The 19975-nt window shown below is 42.8% G+C and overlaps 1 protein-coding gene across 2 annotated transcripts in view; it reads right to left on the reverse strand.

Annotated features, from left to right (window-relative positions):
• GMPS (guanine monophosphate synthase) overlaps nucleotides 1-19975 on the reverse strand; it is a 529284-nt gene that overhangs the window by 163974 nt on the left and 345335 nt on the right. For both annotated transcript variants that reach the window (XM_069213299.1, XM_069213300.1), the window contains one exon: nucleotides 6426-6551. In XM_069213299.1, coding sequence (XP_069069400.1) covers nucleotides 6426-6551 — 126 coding nt within the window. The remainder of the gene's footprint in view (nucleotides 1-6425; nucleotides 6552-19975) is intronic.

Raw genomic sequence — 19975 nt, forward strand, 5'->3', positions numbered from 1 at the left:
ACTGAGGCAGCATCTGAGGGATAGGACAATGGCGCAGACTCTGGGAGTGATTTTTCAGTCAGAGGAGTCCCATTCGAAAACTCCTCTTCCAGTACATTATGAGGGAGGTGATGAGGACAGTCCTGCTGTCCCTTCGCAAGCTGTTCGTGCAACTGGGTAATAGTGGGTTAGGCCAACCCAGAGAGCAGGTGAATGCGGCGGCAAGCAGAGAGAGAGTGCTCTCTTGGGAGCTCACCAATTTAGTTCAGCCCCAAATTCCACCACCCAAATCATATTGTGGAGACATCAAAATTGTCTATGGCAAAACAAACTGGTTTTGTAAGGCAGGCACCTGTGTTTTTGGTCCTGGATTCGGCGGCCATATAGAGAAACACACTAAACCCAAACATTTCTGGAAACTAGACATTCGGGGGAGTCCACAGAGGTGTGACTTGTGTGGATTCCCCAAAGTTTTCTTACCCAGAATACCCTGCAAAGCTGAAATGTTGAGAAAAAAACTCTATTTTTCTCGCATTTCTGTCACACAAACTACAGGAATATGCTGGGATCCACAACATTCCTACCACCCAGTGACTCCTCACCTGTCCTGATAAAAACACTACCCCACTTGAGTGCCTACACCTAGTGCCTGTGTCAGGAATGGATCACCCCAGGGTCAACAGCTGCCTCACGTAAGGACCAACATTGACCGTTGTGTGATCTATTCCTGTCGCAGGCACCAGGCCTAACCACACAAGTGAGGTATCATATTTATCGGGAGACTTGGGGGAACGCTGGGTGGAAGGAAATTTGTGGCTCCCCTCAGATTCCAGAACTTTCTGTCGATTCTGGGTAACAGAACCTGGTCCGAGCCCCACAAGTCACCTCATCTTGGATTCCCCTGGGTTTCTAGTTTACAAAAATGTGCTGGTTTGCTAGGTTTCCCCAGGTGCCGGCTGAGCTAGAGGCCAAAATCCACAGGTAGGCACTGTTTTCTATGAAAAAATGTGATGTGTCCACGTTCTGTTTTGGGGCATTTCCTGTCGCGGGCGCTAGGCCTACCCACACAAGTGAGGTATCATTTTTATCGGGAGACTTGGGGGAACGCCGGGTGGAAGGAAATTTGTGGCTCCTCTCAGATTCCAGAACTTTCTGTCACCGAAATCTGAGGAAAACTTGTTTTTTTAGCCACTTTTTGAGGTTTGCAAAGGATTCTGTGTAACGGAACCTGGTCCGAGCCCCGCGAGTCACCCCTCCTTGTATTGCCCTAGGTCTCTAGTTTTCAGAAATGCACAGGTTTGGTAGGTTTCCCTAGGTGCCGGCTGAGCTAGAGGCCAAAATCTACAGGTAGGCACTTCTCAAAAAACACCTCTGTTTTCTTCCAAAAATTTTGATGTGTCCACGTTGCGCTTTGGGGCGTTTCCTGTCGCGGGCGCTAGGCCTACCCACACAAGTGAGGTATCATTTTTATCGGGAGACTTGGGGGAACGCCGGGTGGAAGGAAATTTGTGGCTCCTGTCAGATTCCAGAACTTTCTGTCACGAAATGTGAGGAAAACTTGTTTTTTTAGCCACTTTTTGAGGTTTGCAAAGGATTCTGGGTAACAGAACCTGGTCCGAGCCCCGCAAGTCACCCCTCCTTGGATTCCCCTAGGTCTCTAGTTTTCAGAAATGCACAGGTTTGGTAGGTTTCCCTATGTGCCGGCTGAGCTAGAGGCCAAAATCTACAGGTAGGCACTTTGGAAAAAACAGCTGTGTTTTCTATAAAAAAAATAGGATGTGACCATGTTGTGTTTTGGGGCATTTCCTGTCGCGGGCACTAGGCCTACCCACACAAGTGAGGTATCATTTTTATCGGGAGACTTGGGGGAACACAGAATAGCAAAACAAGTGTTATTGCCCCTTATCTTTCTCTACATTTTTTCCTTCCAAATATAAGAGAGTGTGAAAAAAAGACGTCTATTTGAGAAATGCCCTGCAATTCACATGCTAGTATGGGCACCTCGGAATTCAGCGATGTGCAAATAACCACTGCTCCTCAAAACCTTATCTTGATCCCATTTTGGAAATGCAAAGGTTTTCTTGATACCTCTTTTTCACTCTTCATATTTCAGCAAATGAATTGCTGTATACCCAGTATAGAATGAAAACCAACTGCAGGGTGCAGCTTATTTATTGGCTCTGGGTACCTAGGGTTCTTGATGAACCTACAAGCCCTTTATATCCCCGCAACCAGAAGAGTCCAGCAGACAAAACGGTATATTGCTTTCAGAAATCTGACATCGCAGGAAAAAGTTACAGAGTAAAACATAAAGAAAAATGGCTGTTGTTTTCAGCTCAATTTCAATATTTTTTTATTTCAGCTGTTATTTTCTGTAGGAAAACCTTGTAGGATCTACACAAATGACCCCTTGCTGAATTCAGAATTTTGTCTAGTTTTCAGAAATGTTTAGCATTCCGGGATCCAGCATTGGTTTCACACCCATTCCTGTCACTAACTGGAAGGAGGCTGAAAGCACCAAATATAGTAGAAATGGGGTATGTCCCAGTAAAATGCCAAATTTGTGTTGAAAAATTCGGTTTTCTGATTCAAGTCTGCCCGTTCCTGAAAGGTGGGAAGATAGTGATTTCAGCACCAGAAACCCTTGGTTGATGGCATTTTCAGGGAAAAAACCACAAGCCTTCTTCGGCAGCCCTTTTTTCCCATTTTTTTGGAAAAAACAAAATTTTCACTGTATTTTGGCTATTTTCTTGGTCTCCTCCAGGGGAAACCACCAACTCTGGGTACCATTAGAATCCCTAGGATGTTGGAAAAAAAGGACGCAAATTTGGCGTGGTTAGCTTATGTGGACAAAAAGTTATGAAGCCCTAAGCGCGAACTACCCCAAATAGCCAAAAAAGGGCTCAGCACTGGGGGGGGAAAGGCCCAGCAGCTAAGGGGTTAAGACAGTCTTAGCAATCAGGAAAAATATGAAGAGTTATACATATGATTTAATCGTATTAATCTACCCGTTTATGAATTTGATGATTTTACCCTTAGATGATTTGTCTGCAACGTTTTGCAGTTTTTAAAAATAGTTATTGATTATTGTAGGTTGTGTATTGTATGACGTTTATAGAATTTGCCGAATAAAGATTTGAACTGACTGAACTGATAATGTTGTATGACCCTGCGATGTTAGCCGCATCAAATATGGGTGTGGGGTTGGGAGGAAGGAAAGCTAGATGTGTGTGCATTTCCAGGAGCCCATAAACTTATTTTAAAGACAACATGACAGCATTTCTAAAGTGGACTTAAAGCGGATAGCCAGATTATTGTTTTACATTTGTTAGTTTACGTCTGGTAATATTTTATTGTTGCTGAAACCGCTTACTGCTGTGACATATTCATTACTTAGGTAAAGGCATTTCTTATTGATGCAACTTTTTATGACCTTACTGGTGGAAACCCTTTCTGATGTGCACTGGTAGTGCTAGTTAATTAAGGAAGCAATGGTGACTATTGTCATCTTGTCTGAAGTGGTCACTATTACAGTAGTTACAGCATTTTGTAGTAGCTAGGGAAGATTTACATTTATCAGAAATAGATCTCACTATAGAAAAGGTTGGCAACTTTTTTATTATAATATGTCCCATTTTAGCTGGAGACAGGAAGAACATTTTACGTGGAGTCAGGAAAAACACTTTACGTGGGATGTGGGAAAATATTTAAATACTAGCAGAGCAAAAGAAATAAACATACACTTCCAGCAATCTCACAAGATTTCATGTTGTTTCTCTGTGTTGTAACAATAAGATACTTTTCCCTAGTAGTTGTGAAATAGAATAAGGGAAATATTATCTATCTGATCATGTGTCATTTGAATGATTGATTCTGAACGGCAGATGGGTTGCAAAGTTCACATCATGACAGAGAACACACTGAAATGACTTAAAAGGAATACGGACTTCTCATAGCTATTTTATAATTTAAAGTATAGAAATTAGGTTATTGTTTGAATTCCGCTGTAAACACGCTACATAAAACTTTCTGATAGTACTTTAAATGACATTTGCAAGAGTCCTGAAGACGGTGACTAACAGGTATAATCCCACTAAAATGCAGCGTTGATGTCACTTAAAATTCTCTCACCATTACACTTTACAACTAAGTGATTTTTGAACTTGGGGCACTATTGAAGTATACAGTGTGAGTTAAATGAATTGGTGTGCCTGAAGTTGAGTGGATGAGTGAAAAGAAATAAACATTTTCTAGCCCTGGCTGACAGGCTGCAAGGTCCCGCAGCAGTCCTGACTGACATCGCGACAAGGCCTTCGATTCGAACAGTTAGGTCCATCTGTTTGCACTCCTTTGGGCCGGCCAAACACACGTGCACAGTAGGCTCTCTCCAGCCCGGCACTGTGTTGCCTGGCTGGAGAGAGCCTGCACAGGCTCCCAGTCTGCTTCGAGCTACATCAGGATTGGCCACAGGGCAGGATGGGAGCCTGTGCCTTCAGTGAGACGGAGGAGAGGAGCGGTGCGGCGAGGTAAGCTTATTTTATTTTTTGTTAATTACATTTTAGACCCCCTCTGTGGAGGCATAGCTGCTGCAGATATCAATCCTATTATAGGGTGTGACACCTGTTGGTCATTGATGACTGGTGGTAAGGTGTGCAGGAGGACCCAGTGTATGCGTCTGAGCGATGGGCAATGGGGGGAGAGGGGGGAACCCCCAATCCTCTCATTTATATAGCAGGGGGAGGGTGAAGGTCTCCCACCAGCGACTTGTGCTGTATATACCCAATGGCGGTGCTTCCTACAGCAGATGGGATGGTGAGGGAAGCTAACACAATGGACCTCACTCTGGCACGGTCATTGACTACCACAGGTGGCTACACTTGAAAGCTTTCAAAAGTGGGACCAGATAGGTATCTCTCCACTGAGAGAGGTCATGAGTGGAACAGAGGTCAAATCATTTCATACTCTACAACCAGACTACCAACTTCACCGCAGTCAGCTCCACCGATATTTACAACTCAGCCACGCACTAGCCCCATATGTTGCAGACTCACTGGACTTTCTCAAATTTAACTCTATGGAGGACAACTTCCTTCTAGGTGATCTGGGTGACCTTAAGATTGCACAAATTTACCACTCTTCACTATTTGCCCAGTCACTTTTGAGGCTCTTCGATGGGCATGGGAGGATGATGTGGGAGTGTTAGAGGATGAAGAATGGGCTGAGGCATTGGGCGTGCCCATGAGTGTATCCATCACAGCCAGTCTCTGGCTGGTCCAGCTTAAGTACCTGCACAGGGTGCATTATTCGTTTTGCCTGCTGTGAATGATGGGGTAATCGTCTCCCCTGATTGTCTGAGGTGTGCTGTGGAGGAGTGCACATTTCTACACACAGTGTGTAGCGGTCCCTTAGGACAACATAATTAGAACGATGACACGCGTCAGGGTGACGGATAGGGTGGGCCATGGAGGGTATGACACGGGAGAACAGGTCATCACATCAGGCTTGTGTGTGATATATTCGGTACTGTAATTGAGGGGAAGGGGAGGGGGGCTAGGTTGTGCTATGCAGGCGCATGCTTCTTTTATTTACATTTGTTGTTTTATGAATTGGTGGCCGGCAGGCCATGGGTCTTTGGAAAAACCAAAAATGTAAGAAAGGAAAACATTTTCTTAAAAAATATTTTGATTCATAAAAAAGAACTGCACAAAACAGTTAATTTTTTAATTTAGAATAAAATATTTATTACGATCTTTATAATAGGGTTGCATTGGTTTTTATGCAGTGTGGGCAGATCACTTCCTCTGAAAACAAAGGAAAAACATGAAGGATCATCAGTTGGTGAACCAAGTGGGTTGTTAGATGAAAATATGGTGGGCCACACCTTGTTACATTGCATAGGTAATAGTGGTTCCCTTCTTGTGCTGTGTTCTCTGACATCTATCCATAGAGCAGTTGTTCCCAACCTGTGGCTTGGGGACCCCTGCGGGTCCGCGAAGCCTCCTCAGGGGGTCCGCGACTGCTTAGAATATTTAATAATTTTAACAGATTAGGTCCCCATCTTTGAGTAATGACTCAGGGGGGGTCCCCGCATTCCAATAATGATTCAGTGGGGGCCCCCAGGCTCCAGTATGGATACAGTGGGGGTCCACAGAACTCAAAAGGTTGGGAGCCACTGCCATACAGGGTTCCCTCACTTGATGAAAGCTGAAATGGAGTAAGACCAGATGAAAGAAAAATGCATGCACATTTCCCCCATTCATAAAAAATGTACTTTAATATATCCTATTATCTTGGTGTGCTCCTTTCAATTTGCCATGCTCCCACTGAAAAGAAAAAGGAAACAAAAAAAATGACGTATAGCATTTCTTCAATTTTAGCTATGCAGTCCAGCGCAAGCCACCTAGCTGGAAAGCACAATTTTATACAAACAAAACACATTTACTGACCTGTACTCCAACGGTTTTAATTGGCAGCAAAAAGGCATTCAGTGAATGTAAGCTTGTGATCTGCATGAGTTTGTCTTGGTCATCTTCAGATGTACAAGCCTTGACTCTTTGCAACAAAGTATGAGGCTATAATGAAAAAGGCAACCAAAAACATCCAATTAGTTCACAGTGAGATTTGTTTTCATTGAAAGCTCAGATTATATTCATTCTTGTGAAGAGCACACAAACAGAATCTAATCAAGATTGTATTTTTATTTCAGAATAGTTTTACTGAGTTATAACTATTCATCACTACACCATGATAATCTCTCTGGATAGCCACTATCTGAAAATTAACTACTCACATAGGATGTCAAGCAGACCCATGGGCTCCAGAGTGTCACAACGTTTTAACAAAGTACATATTAAAAATGCCCCCCATAAATCTCAGACGGAACAGAGGTGGAATAAATGAAGAACCCAAGAATGGCTTGGGAAGGTAGGATTGGTATCACAATTTAGGAATGTATCCAAACGTTCAGCCAGGGCACAAAAGAAACCATATTACCTATTACTTCAATACATTCCTAAAGAGCAACCCATCAAATGACTAACAAATAAAGCTAATGATATCTTCTCCAGGAGCTACTTCACAGACATCTGTTACTCAGGAAGTAAAGTAGCGTTATGAACTAACCCTTCCTCCTGGTCCAGATGTGGGGCATTTAGTTTTGCAGTTTAACTGCAGGCTATCAGAAAATGTTGGATTACAATCTGACTTGGGTGTTCTCACAGTTAGAATCACAATCACAATCCTAATCACAATCCCAGGAAAGCACCCCCACCCACTGTATTATATTATTATTTACATAATGCTTTCAAACCCCATACAAAGCCTAAAGCACTAGCTCCTTCTCATATTTCCCTTCAAGTTGGGGCTTTACCTGCTGTGGCGAGACCTTAAGTCACATCTGGTTTACAGATATGAAAAATGTTCTCACTGTCTAACTACAGCTCTCCTTCATTGGTATACGTCATGAAATCACACACTTTTATTTCCCATGGAAAGGCTAGAAAACCTCAATACAATTAACATAACATTGCAATAATATGAATAACTCATTTAATGTTTATACTATCGGCCTCAATGTGTTTCAGTCTATCTTTAAGCTGCCTTTGATGTGTGTAGACTGGAATGAGGCTCATGGAGACCACATTTAGCACATAACACAATTTGCATGCCTTATGGGGGAGGAAAAATCACACAATCTATGAGAGATACCAGGTTTGGAGAAGACAAAGGCACTGCTTCAGAGTGCAGCAAACAGAGCACTCAGCCACAAACAAGGTGAAGTACTTTTTCTACAAACCAATTATCCGTCTGCCCTATTTTCTGTCAAGCAGACGGTCAAATTTTTGCTGACTCTGTCCCCACTGGTTGAATCCCTGCACAGACTGCGTAATAGACTACTTTGGGCTATCGATGCAAATGCATAAGGCTGTCCGCCCTATTTAGAGGAGACAGTCTGATGCACTTTTTATGGGTGAGCACAAAGTGCTCCCCCCATTCTGTAATCTATCTTTGGGCATCAAACCAACGCCCATGCCACGTCAGTCACTTACATTGGTTCGTGGGTTTGCCTTTTAAAATCCGCTTGCTTTCATTTGTGAAAGGCATGCATACATCATGCCTTTCCCGGTGTTTAGCCCACCTACACAGCACCGGTAAAGTACCAAAAACATACGAGGCTCGATGTTTTCAGCCTGGAGTTCGGACTACCTTATCTGTTTATTTTTGACGCAGTGCGATCGCGCTGCATTTTACATAGCGCAATTGTGCTACGTTTCTTATTTTGCTATACAACGTTAATAGCTCTAACTTGAACAAATGCGAGACCCGTTGCATTGAAAATGCTGGTTTCTCTTTGGGTCTGGGAGCCCCGAAGAGAAATATGTCCCATACCCTGGCAAAAAAGTCCCAGGGTGTCTGGGTCTCTCCGACAATCTTGGTGGTGGCCCCTTTAAAGCCAGCAGGAGACTACCTGTGCAGCAGAGGTAATTACATCCGCACCCCTGGTGGAGAGTAGCCTGTCCAAAAAAGCTTAAATGAGTGGAACAGAGAACCAATGCTACAGGTTTAAGTACTATCAAGCTACTATCATTAATTTCATACACACAGACCAGCTCTGACAATCCCTCTCCAAAAAGGAGAGAATAAAACTCTCAAAGAAACACACAAAACTCTATTCCTCCGCACGAAACAACATACCTCCATTTTAATAAAAGAAAATCAGATTCTATAAATTGTCCATAGGAACCCAAATAAAACTGAAAAATAATTCGCCTAAAAAATATAATATTTGGTCAATGCAGACGAAATGTAGGAAAACATTGATTGTTAACTAATAATCTAAACATGGGATAGCAGATCCTCAATACTTAAACTATCACAAATAGCTCCACAAACAGAAACACAAAAAGTTCCTTTATTAAAAGAGTCCCAGTGGCAGTACAAAGAACTTCATCAAACAGAAAATATATTAAGGCTATCCTCCTGCAAAGTCATGCAGTGTTGGACGATCTAAAAATGTTGACGTACGTTTTGGTGGACAACCTCCAATTAACCGTCCACCTTCATCAGGACCAAATGTAGGTAGCAATCATAGACAATCTTTCTCTAAATAAGTAATCACTGTGGTCATGTGAGCTACTGACGCATATGCAATAAAGACCGATAACCGATTCTAATACGAGGGGCTTGAAAATACAGTTTTTAGAAACTCCAGAAGGCTCAGCTTGTTGGTGACTAAGACAAGAATCGTATATGAAACCTTTTGGGCAGATTATGTGAACACACAGATTTTCAGTGACAAATACGTGTGAGACGTAGATAAAAACTTGTGAGCAGATTTTGGTCATGTGAATTCAAGGCAAAAGAACATGAGAGACATAATAGACAGTCAATTACCCAATAATCCAAAGAAAATAGTGCGCAAAGAGAAGAAACTTAGATTGTGGTCAACCACAGGAACCGCACTCTGGGTAAATGGATGTCAAATGGCGGCCAGTAGTAGTCATGGAGAGGAAGGATTATTGCCTAACAGCGTGGTTTGGACTCAACTGGCAAAATAAATCTCTGCAGATTTAGAATGCAAATTTAGGATGTTGTTTCTATCCCGAAGGTGAACAAAACTATCATCATAAAGTAATAAAAACATTCCCATACTTATGAGACAACAGATTGCGGTGCCACTGAGTCTTATCACCTATCTACAGACAAGCCTACATTTCTGAACAGAGTTGATATTAAATGGATCATTTCGTAGTTTAGACTCTGACCAATGGCCAGAGTTTTGCTCTCAGTTTTCAAGACGTCCGTGGATCCAAACTTATGTGGAGGTTTTTTTAAGTGTGTTAAACAAGTTCCCGTGACAGAGAATTATTGCAGACACGCAACATATCTTCTCCAAGATGTGGGTTTTTCAGAAATTCCTATTCTTCGAAAAATAATAACGGGCAATATTTAGGAAAAAAGATAGAACAGTGCCTATTTTCTTTTTTATAAATGGATGCATGGGAAAGTTTGTCCTAATCAGTCTATTCTGGTGTGCGCGTAAAGGCAGCTGTGTTCGGAGCATGAGCTCTTACTTAAGTTGCTTACTTGCAAATGTCTTGAAGAGTCCCTTACATGTTAGAGGCAGTCACAACAAGCAGGTATCAGGCAAAGGCAGAAGCATTCAAAAGTCCTGCAAAACAATTCTCAGATACAGCTGCACAGATCAAAGAAGTTCACATTGTATGCCAAATAAAACTCATCTCTCTGTGATACTTAATTATTCAGTTATTAATCTTTCTCAAACTCAATTTCAGAAAGCTGCCTGACAGAACCATTCACAGGCTACAATGCTCAGTGCATTTCATGCCTTGGGCACATCATGAGAAAGTGCTCTTCAAGTGTATAAAACAAAACACAAACATCTTACTAGCAAAATAAACAAGAGAATCAGAACCCAAACTAGATTATCAGTTGATCCATACTGATCGTTCCATTCAACAGGTCCGTTGCCTTCAAGCAGAATGCTATGCTGTGATGGTTACTCATCCCAGCATGATTCTTAACATACATTCCTGGTCATAAACCTGAAATAATAGCATTCTGGATGCCACCAAGTCTTATCTAGTTCATTGTAGTTTTTCTTGAAATATATAAGATCTTGTTGAATTCTCAGCTGCTAGGGCAAATCATTTCACGCCTACCAATTAAGCAGACTTTATGTTGTAATTATACTATGTTACTATCTCCATTATGTTTCTGTAGGACTTCAATCACAAGAAATCTAACTGTGTGTAAATTATGACCAGCTTCAATTAAACTTTGTAATAATGAAGGTTAATTACGTTCTCAAATATGGATTGTGCTCGTTAATTTGTACTCGAAATATTGAGCATTAGGCTTCTCCTTCTCTTGCCAAATTCAAGGACATGCTTCTCAATGCCACAGAGATGCAAGACCAGCAGAGAAATAGGTCTATCTTATCTTATTCTCAAGAACCTGCCTAGGCTACAACTAAGTCATCTGAAGATGACTTAGTAGTGCATATCTACCTGAGGCAAACTATTACTCTTCTGAACAAACTCCATTTTCAGATTCTTCTACCATACCTCTTCCAAATACTTGAGAAGATGGTTTCATTTCAGCGACACACTCTCACAATGCCTCTAGACCAGACAGCTCTACCAAACCACTGTGTAATGAGATCTTAAAAGGAGCATACAAGAAAGGAGCACGATCACAAGACGTATCAACCTCAAGATCACACAACCTCTGGCCATGCGCTGCAGGATCAGGGTACAGGATGTAATCTTTGAGCACACACTACACCCAGCCCCTGTGGAGCACAGAGCATTATCTTTGTCCCCGTTCCTCTCCAGCACCTGCTGAGTGTAGCCTCCAAAAATCCAATCCCCACTCCCACCGGTGTTCAGCATCCTAAAAATCATAAAAATGTGCCCATTATGGGGTAAAAAGTCACCCTACCTTCCCCCAAGTCATGAAAATCATGAGGTATTGGGCTACTTTCATCTTAGTACGGCACCTGAAGTCTGAGCCCAAAAGATCCTAAGTATTCTTCACTGTGAAGAATGACTTCATTCAGATGAAACCAGATCCATTCTTTGTTTCTATAAATAGTTTGAGACCTAATGACTGTACTTATATGGTTATTTTATCTCCAGCAGAAAGTGGTCAATAGTTATTTCATATCTCCGTTACACCCTGCCAAGAATATAGCTGAATGTGTTAGCCTATTGGCTAAGGAAGGCGTGCCTGATCATTTATTTCTCAATTCTGGTGTTTACCCTCTTGAAGTAGAGGTACTACGCATAATGAATATGGTTTAGATGTTTCATCTGGTAGCAGTCCTCGCTGCTGAATTCATTAAGTTGTGCGTGTGTGTGTGCACACGAGCAGTGGGGAGGACGTGGGAGACAGGGGAGAAAACACGTAGGTATTTATGTTTATGTGGTACAGGCATGTCACTGGCTGGTAATTTAGAAACACCTATATTTTCTATCTTATTTTCCATTAACTGAAATTGTAGAGTAGGAATGTAAAAGATTCTCAAACTCGTTCTAGGATTTGAATCCTCAATGCTTTTCACTGGTTAGAGAGCCTTACATGTTGTAAATGGATTCTCTTTTCGGTCTCCTGACATCATCATTTGTAAGACAAAAGTTGGCCGGGCATCTGGAATTACGTCATTCCTCCAAAAAAAAAAAAAAAAAAAAAACATCTCCCCAACTATTCATTCTTATCCTAATAATACTCATCTATAGGAAAGGAAAAGCTACTTACCCAGTAAGCATCTGTTCACGGCATGTATTGCTGTAGATTCACATGCTCTGTGTAGGAAGCTGGTATGGTGTGTGGTGAGCACCTATGGTGATATCACCTTATACCAGGCCAAGGTATCTCCTATTAGTGAAGTGTAGGCAGTGTCTAGGAAGCCAGGGCTCTCTAGAGGTAGCTGTGGATGAGCAGCCGAGACTTATCCAAAAGGCATGCAAAGCTCATGCAATACCACTATAGTCACACAGCAGTCACACACATAATGGAACCAAACAGTGTTACAAAATAAAGGTACTGTATTAAAGTAACACAAATACTGTATAGGCAATCCCCCAACTAGAGGTAAGTAAGCACACTAATATATACAAATTAGCTATTAGTAAATAGCACAGAAAGCAGTAGGGCCAAACCATATACTAAAAAAGGTGGCATGTGAAAGGCAATCCCCCACCCAAGGAACTGGAATAAGTAAGGGGGGCTGGAGAAAATAAGAACTCCAAGAGGTGAGTACCAGAGTAATCCCCAGCGATCAGGAGAGCAGAGTTAAGTAACTGTTTTTCCCCAAATACAACAGAGGACTTCGAGTCTTGCATAATCCTTTTCCAACCAGGACTTGGAGACCCCAAAGGTGGGTCCTGACAGAAGAGGACCTGCAAAGGAAGGGGACCAAGTCCAGTTCGAGTTGGAGTGTCTGTGGCGGCAGGAGCCACTACCGCCCCCCTCTGTGGATGCAGGACCAGGTTGACGGTGGACGAAGAAGGTCAGCGGTGCAGCACAGGAGCTGAAGAGGAGTCCCAGAAGTGATGTCCCACAGCGGCAGTTGAGATGCAGTCGGTTAGTGGTTCTAGAAATCCACCAACAAGCCTTGGCAAATGCAAGAGGCAGTGAAGAAGGATTGCAAGGCTGAAGTCGTCGTTGAAGAGGAGCAGCAGGCAGAAGAGACTGCTTTGCCGGAAAAAGTCCTGGAGGCCAGGGCTACACTGAGCATGAAGATCCCTTGGAGGAGGAGCAAGCAAGCCTTGGTAGCTGCAAGAGTTGCGATGCACTGGGGGACTGCCCTCCAAGGACAGGCAAGGACTTACCTTCTCCCAAGTTGGACAGCTGTTAGAGAGGACCAAGGGGGGGCACTCCAGACCACCACCTGTGATGCAGGATCCACGCAGTTCTGGAGGAAAGGAGATCAATGTAGCCGGTTTTCACAGCAGTTGGTGCCCGCAGATGCAGGGGAGTGACTCATTCACTCCAAGGGAGATTCCTTCTTACTTCTTGTGCAGGCTGAAAACATGCCGCCCACAGAGGATGCACAGCTGAGGAAATGTTGCAGTTGCTGGAAGGAGCCGGGGAAACAATGTTGCTGAGCGGAGTCATCTCTGAAGTTGCAGAATGTCGGTTCCTGGAGGGTCCAGTTGCAGTCCCAGTGGCCAGAAGATGAACCAAACTATGCAGAGGAGTACTGCTGGAATTGTGCACATCGAATCTGAGGACCCCACCCAAGAGGAAGACCCTAAATAGCCCAGAAAAGGGGATTGGTCACCTAGCAGGGTGACCACCTATCGTTCGTTACTTTATTTCGGCAAATATTGCCATAAAACTCAGGACAGGAAATAAATACGACATACATAAATACATTATACAATAAAATATAAGATACAATACATACAGTTGGCAAGAAGTATATGGATGTCCCCATGATTAAGCAGTATCATTAAGTGTATAAAAATATAAATAACAATTTATAAAATAATTAAAAACCAGAACTAAGAGGAAAGAAAAAAAACAAAAAAACAAAAATTCAACTTGTCGATAAAACAGTGCATCATATACCTTTGCAAGGAGGGGGATGAGCGGGCCACCTGACAAAGCGTTACAATTTGTGACCAAGTCGATTCCTGATAAGGTACACATTATATAGGAATCTGCTTGTGCCAAACACCACTAGTTGTGAAGTATTGGACTGAAATATGCGCACTGCTTCTTTATAGGATCTGACCCCCACATATTTACAAACGGGTTTGATCCACCGATCCCTTGGTTTCTTGTATACTGGGCAAAAGAAGAGTAAATGAACAACGTCTTCTTTAGCCCCTAAGGTACAGAGAGTGCAGAGTTCACATCCTTTTACCCCTCCCCAATTGCATGTGTAAGCATTAATCTGTAAGACCCCGTACCTAAACTGTAAATAAAGTGTTTTTGCCAGAGGAGGGCCGACCTCATCCAAAAATTGTTCGAATTTAGGTGTATCTTTTATGTTTAAAAAATTCAAAGTCAGAGTACCAATCGATGAACTATGCAATAGCTCTCCGTTGACATAAGACCAAAAAGTGTCCTTTACATTTTTCCTGGTACATGTTGTCATGTTCTGTGGAGCTTCCCATAGGTGTGATAAACCTAATCTCTCGTACCACTTAGATACATATTTTAACCAAGGGGTATTCATATGTCCATCTATCTGAGTTAGTTCAGTCAGTCCGTTCTTGTAATCACTCAACTCCGGGGTTACCCATAGCCTGACCCAATACAGCAATGGTCTTAATAATGCTTGATAGTCTGCTCTTTAAAGATTAATATCAAGGAAAACAGGGACTAGGGGGGTTCTTGTCGGTATTTTAAGTAGCCTTCGTACAAAATGGTTTTCCGTTTTTCCAAAGTTGTTATTGCAATGGAATCCCCAGAGTTCAGCGCCATAAAGGGCGGTCGATTGGGCCTTTGCTTTATATACTTCCAGTGCTGGTGAGATTGCTTTAGAGTAACTGGCTCCGTGTATTTTTAAAATAGGCATTGAGTTTTGTTTAAGGGCTAGGATGCTTTTATCCATCTGCCCTTTCCAGGACAGGTTACTATCCAGCATCATCCCCAGATAATTGAAACTCCCTACCTGTTCCAGTTTTTGGTTATCCAAGGACAGATTATTCCTGAGGGATTTCTTGGAGTTTATTGACATATACTTTGTTTTGGTAGGATTTATTTCTAGCCCCTTCCCCACGCAATACTTCTGGAAAGAATCCACCAAATTCTGTAAACCTCTCGGAGTTTGAGAAATGAGGAGGGTGTCATCGGCAAATAGTAGTGCCGTAACCGGCTCGCCACCTAGCTTCGGTGAGTCATGTACACAATCCCTTAAATAGATTGGAATATCATTAACATATAGTGAGAAAAGTGTAGGAGCTAACACGCAGCCTTGGCGCACACCACGGTCTACAGGTATGGCCCTTGAGGTCTCACCTTCTTTACCCCACCTAATTTTTGCATAGTTCCCTGTGTGAAGCTTGATAAGTTCTTTAAGTAGTTCCCAGGGACCGCCATGTTTCTTAATGTAGACCACAACAAATTGCGCCACCTATCATAAAGGGCCTGTGACTTCACCTACCTGACCTGGCCACTCAGATGCTCCCAGGGGCCTCCGCCCACCTTGGATTCAAGATGGCAGAATCAAGTGGCCACCTGGAGGAGCTCTGGGCACCATCCCTAGGGTAGTGATGGACAGGGGAGTGGTCATTCCCCCTTCCTTTGTCCAGTTCTGTGCCAGGGCAGGAACAGAGGGTCCCTGAACTGGTGCAAACCGGTTTATGCAAGGCAGCTACTTCTGCCAAGCCAAGTAACAACTATTTCCAGGGGAGAGGGTGTTACCTCCCTCTCCCACAGTAAATCCTTTTTTCTGCCTTCCTCTGCCTGAGTTGGCCAAGCAGCAGGAGGGCAGAAACCTGTCTGAGCAGTGGCAGCAGCGTGGGCTGCCCAGAAAACTCCAGAAGACTGGTAGGAGCAATGCTGATGGTCCTGTAATGAGCCCACAGAGCGCATGGAATCATACAACCAATATTGGCAACAGTATTGGGGCATGATTCCGACATGTTTGATACCAAACATGCCCAGTTACCATTATGTAGCTGGACATAGGTAGTGACCTGTGTCTAGTACATGGGTAAAATGGCTTCCTGCACTTACGAGGTCCAGAGCAATGGAGCTAGAGTTTGTAGGGGCACCTCTGCTCATGCAAGGGTGCCCTCACACACAGGTACCTGCACCCTGCCCTCTGGGCTAGGAGGGCCTACCATAGGGGTGACTTACAATGACCTGGTGCACTGACCTGTAGTGAAAGGGTGCCTGCACCTTTTCACACAGGTTGCAATGGCAGGCCTGCAGACCCATTGTGCATGGGCTCCCGTAGGTGTCACAATACATGCTGCAGCCCATGGGGAACCCCTGGTGCCCCAGTGCCCTGGATACCCAAGTGCCATATACTAGGGAATAATATGGGAGCACCAGTATGCCAATTGAGGGGTGTGCAAAGTCCTAAGCAACCAAATTTAGAGGGAGAGCGCACAATCACTGGGGTTCTGGTTAGCAGGATTCTAGTGAAAACAGTCAAGGCATACTGACATCAGGCAAAAAGTGGGGGTAACAATGCCATAAAGAGGGTACTTTCCTACGGGAAGCATTTCCTTCGGTGCAGTGTGGAGGATAGGCCCAAGGTGGGTGTTTACACTCCGAAGAATGGGCAGTCTATGCCCAACCGTTGAACCGAGGAGTGCACTATGATGAGAAAAGCACAAGCGAGGATAATGGCATTGAAATAGGTAAAGCTTGAGAGAAAATTTAAGCGAAGGGAGCCGAAAGACAGAGCGAAGACACACATCCGCACCCAATGGCAGAGAGACAACAGTCTAACTAAGGAGTCAATGCCCATGCACAATATCACTGAGAGGAGGAGTCACTTGATCCCGTGACACGAAATGCTTCTTTGAAGAAAAACAACTTGCACCACTCCAGATCCAACATTGGATGGCAGGAGTATGCACAGCGTGTCTATGTACAGACACACATCCCATCAAACACAGTGATTAACTTTAGACTTCATTGCAGGAGTAATAAACTGAGGATAGTGCTGAAGATGGCAGGAAGTTGCAGTTAAACTAGCAGGTGTGAACCTTTCTTGTTTAATTTTCTATCACGCAGTTCTTTAAAAGAAAATTTTGAAGGAGTGACAAAGCTCTCAACGAAATCAGTAGGAGAGTGGTCATTGGCTCTGCTGTTCTAAATGCAACTGGGACAAACTCTAGAAGCTGTCACTCCAATGACCACACTTTAGTGTACAAGGAGCATGCCACTCTAGGCAGGGCTGCAGGGTGTAGAGAAGGCATTCAGTGTAGCTACGACTGCAACCTACTACCTGTAGTCCTTCCCTACACTTGGCAGCTGTTGGTGAGTTCCTCGTAATCTAGCCACCAACCCAGTGTCCATGAGGAAGTCCAGATGTTCTCGTAACTCAACCCTCTGCTCCACCATTGTATGAAGCTCATGGGAGACTGAAGCCCTAAAACGTAGCTGAAACCACAGATGCCATCCACTAAGAAGCAACTTTGTGCTGCACCATTTCAGGGTCAGAGGACAGGGTAGGCAGGACAGGATGTGCATGGCTTAGGATGTTAGCAGGAATAAGTGGGGTGGGACAAGCTTCTCCGATATCACTGTTGTGACCTGGGTGGTATGCTCTGACCATACCAGTCCATTACATAAATTGCATATGTTCATACAGTACATGGTAGCACAAGATACAAACAAGGATCAGTATTAAGCCTGCCAGTTGATTGACTTCAAAATGAATTCCACTGTTCAGGTTCCCTTAAGCCCGTTGTTTCAGCCAACTTAAATTGCATTAGTCACACTGTGCTATCTGTACATAACAATAATGCTTTAACACTGCACTGCATTTTATGCTTGTCTAATCATCCATTACACAACTGCATTAACATCAACATATTACCTTTATCTCTGCTCTACTTGCAAAGCTAACTATGGAGTACAAAAAGGGATAAGGGAATAAAACACCATTGATCCTAGCTGGTATGAAAAGCTCAACTTAGCTTGGGTCATTACATCTAAAGGACTAGTTGCCTTTAGACAGAAACTGATCTCTGATCTTTTACCTACAACAAACAAATCCCACATGGGCCTGCTCCTGACCCACTGAAGCAAGTTGTGACAGCTATCAGCAACCATTGCTCAAACCTGCAATATAAAAAGGTTCTAGATCAACCACAAAATGTACAACAGAGCCTTTTACCTCGACATCAAATTCAGTGCAAAAAGGAGATAAGAGGAATTTGTAGGAGGTGAAATTAGTGTCCCAGTCATGGAGGTGGTGATACTAGGGCAATCTCCAATAACCCAAATGCCCCCTTTTAATAGATTATAGAAAAAAGTGAGCGCAGAAGGTGGAGTATACATTTAGTATATCTTTATGCACTTGATGGAACAGTCATCAAACTCTTGTACATCCCAGGAATTAATTTATTAATTCAAGTCACAACCTGAAGCCTGTAAAGAACCTTATACCGACACAGAACTACAGGTAAGATTACTCAGAAATTGCAAACCTCGTCTCAAGCAGCTGCAGTAGTGGTAGCAGTTTGGATGACACACAGTGACGGATCACCAATTAGCTCCAGGAGAGAAGCAGTAGAACCTGTAAGCCCAATGATACATACTAGATATGGTGTTCATTTCTCAGGTGAAGTCGAGCCAGGGACAAGACTGTCTTCACTCCTCTGCTAAAAATCATATGGAACATGGGATTAGTACTGTGATAGGAGCCAAGGAGGAACAGATTAGCTAGCTTGCTAATGGAGAGGACCCAGTTATTTGAACTGCTAGCAATGGTAAAATAACAGAACTAACAGATTGAGAGCCTAAAGAAAGCATTATCAGCGATGATATGGGTCTTGGGATTGAATTACGTGGGAAAAGAAGACCAATACAGCCTCTACCCACAGAAAATCTGGTAGCAAAAATATACAATCAGTGCTTCCATTTAAGCAACAACGCAATCAGTCCCAATAAGTAGCAATTCAGTCCAGGTTGTAATATGGCGGCTGTTTAACCCAAACAATCAATGAAGAGACAATCAAGTGAGGCAAGCAATATAATGTGGAACTGGTGCATAGACCGTTCATTTGATCATAAGACAAATCTGATACCAATAACCAATGCTCAGCAGTCCATAATTGGTGACAAGTTATATGTGTAATTGCAAGTAACAAAGGCTTTTCAGACAATTCTAAGTCATTCAAATATTAGTGTATCAAAATCTGGAAGACTGTACGTGCAATCAAATTTTCTATATATAAAGATAAAATCTTGGCCTCAGTGATGCAGTCCACAATGGACTACAGTAATGTGACCATCTTTTCATTTCTATCCTATGCACAGACTAAAAGGTTTATTAAACACCATGATATTTCAGATTAAACAAGATGGTTTTGGAGCATTAAATAATTTGACATGGGGGTACAGGTAAAAATGTAAGTTAGTGTGTGAGACATTTCATGATGTCAAAATTTAGAACTAGTTAAGAGACAGAAGGGAGTCTGGGAAGTTAATGTTCACATTCACATATACAAAACTAAAAACCCGACTCAACACCACAAACAAGGCAACCCCCAAACAAAAGAGAACTGTATTTTCTACTATGCTAAAGCTAACAGGAATCAAAAGAAAGTAAGTTACTTACGTGTAGCTACTGTTCCCCAATATTAGAATTTTTCTTAGATTCACATGCTTGAATCATTCCATGGTATCAAAGTGGGAGTCCACAGTATCTTCTAAAGCAGTACACCAAAGTACACATGGCTTATAACAGTTAAAATAAATTCATGTGAATAACTTATTCACATCATTTATAAAGAACCAGACTCCAGTCAATCAGGCACAGTACCCTATAGAACAC

The sequence above is a fragment of the Pleurodeles waltl genome, chromosome 11 (genome assembly GCF_031143425.1).
Source record: "Pleurodeles waltl isolate 20211129_DDA chromosome 11, aPleWal1.hap1.20221129, whole genome shotgun sequence".
In the NCBI taxonomy this organism is placed as follows: Eukaryota; Metazoa; Chordata; class Amphibia; order Caudata; family Salamandridae; genus Pleurodeles; species Pleurodeles waltl.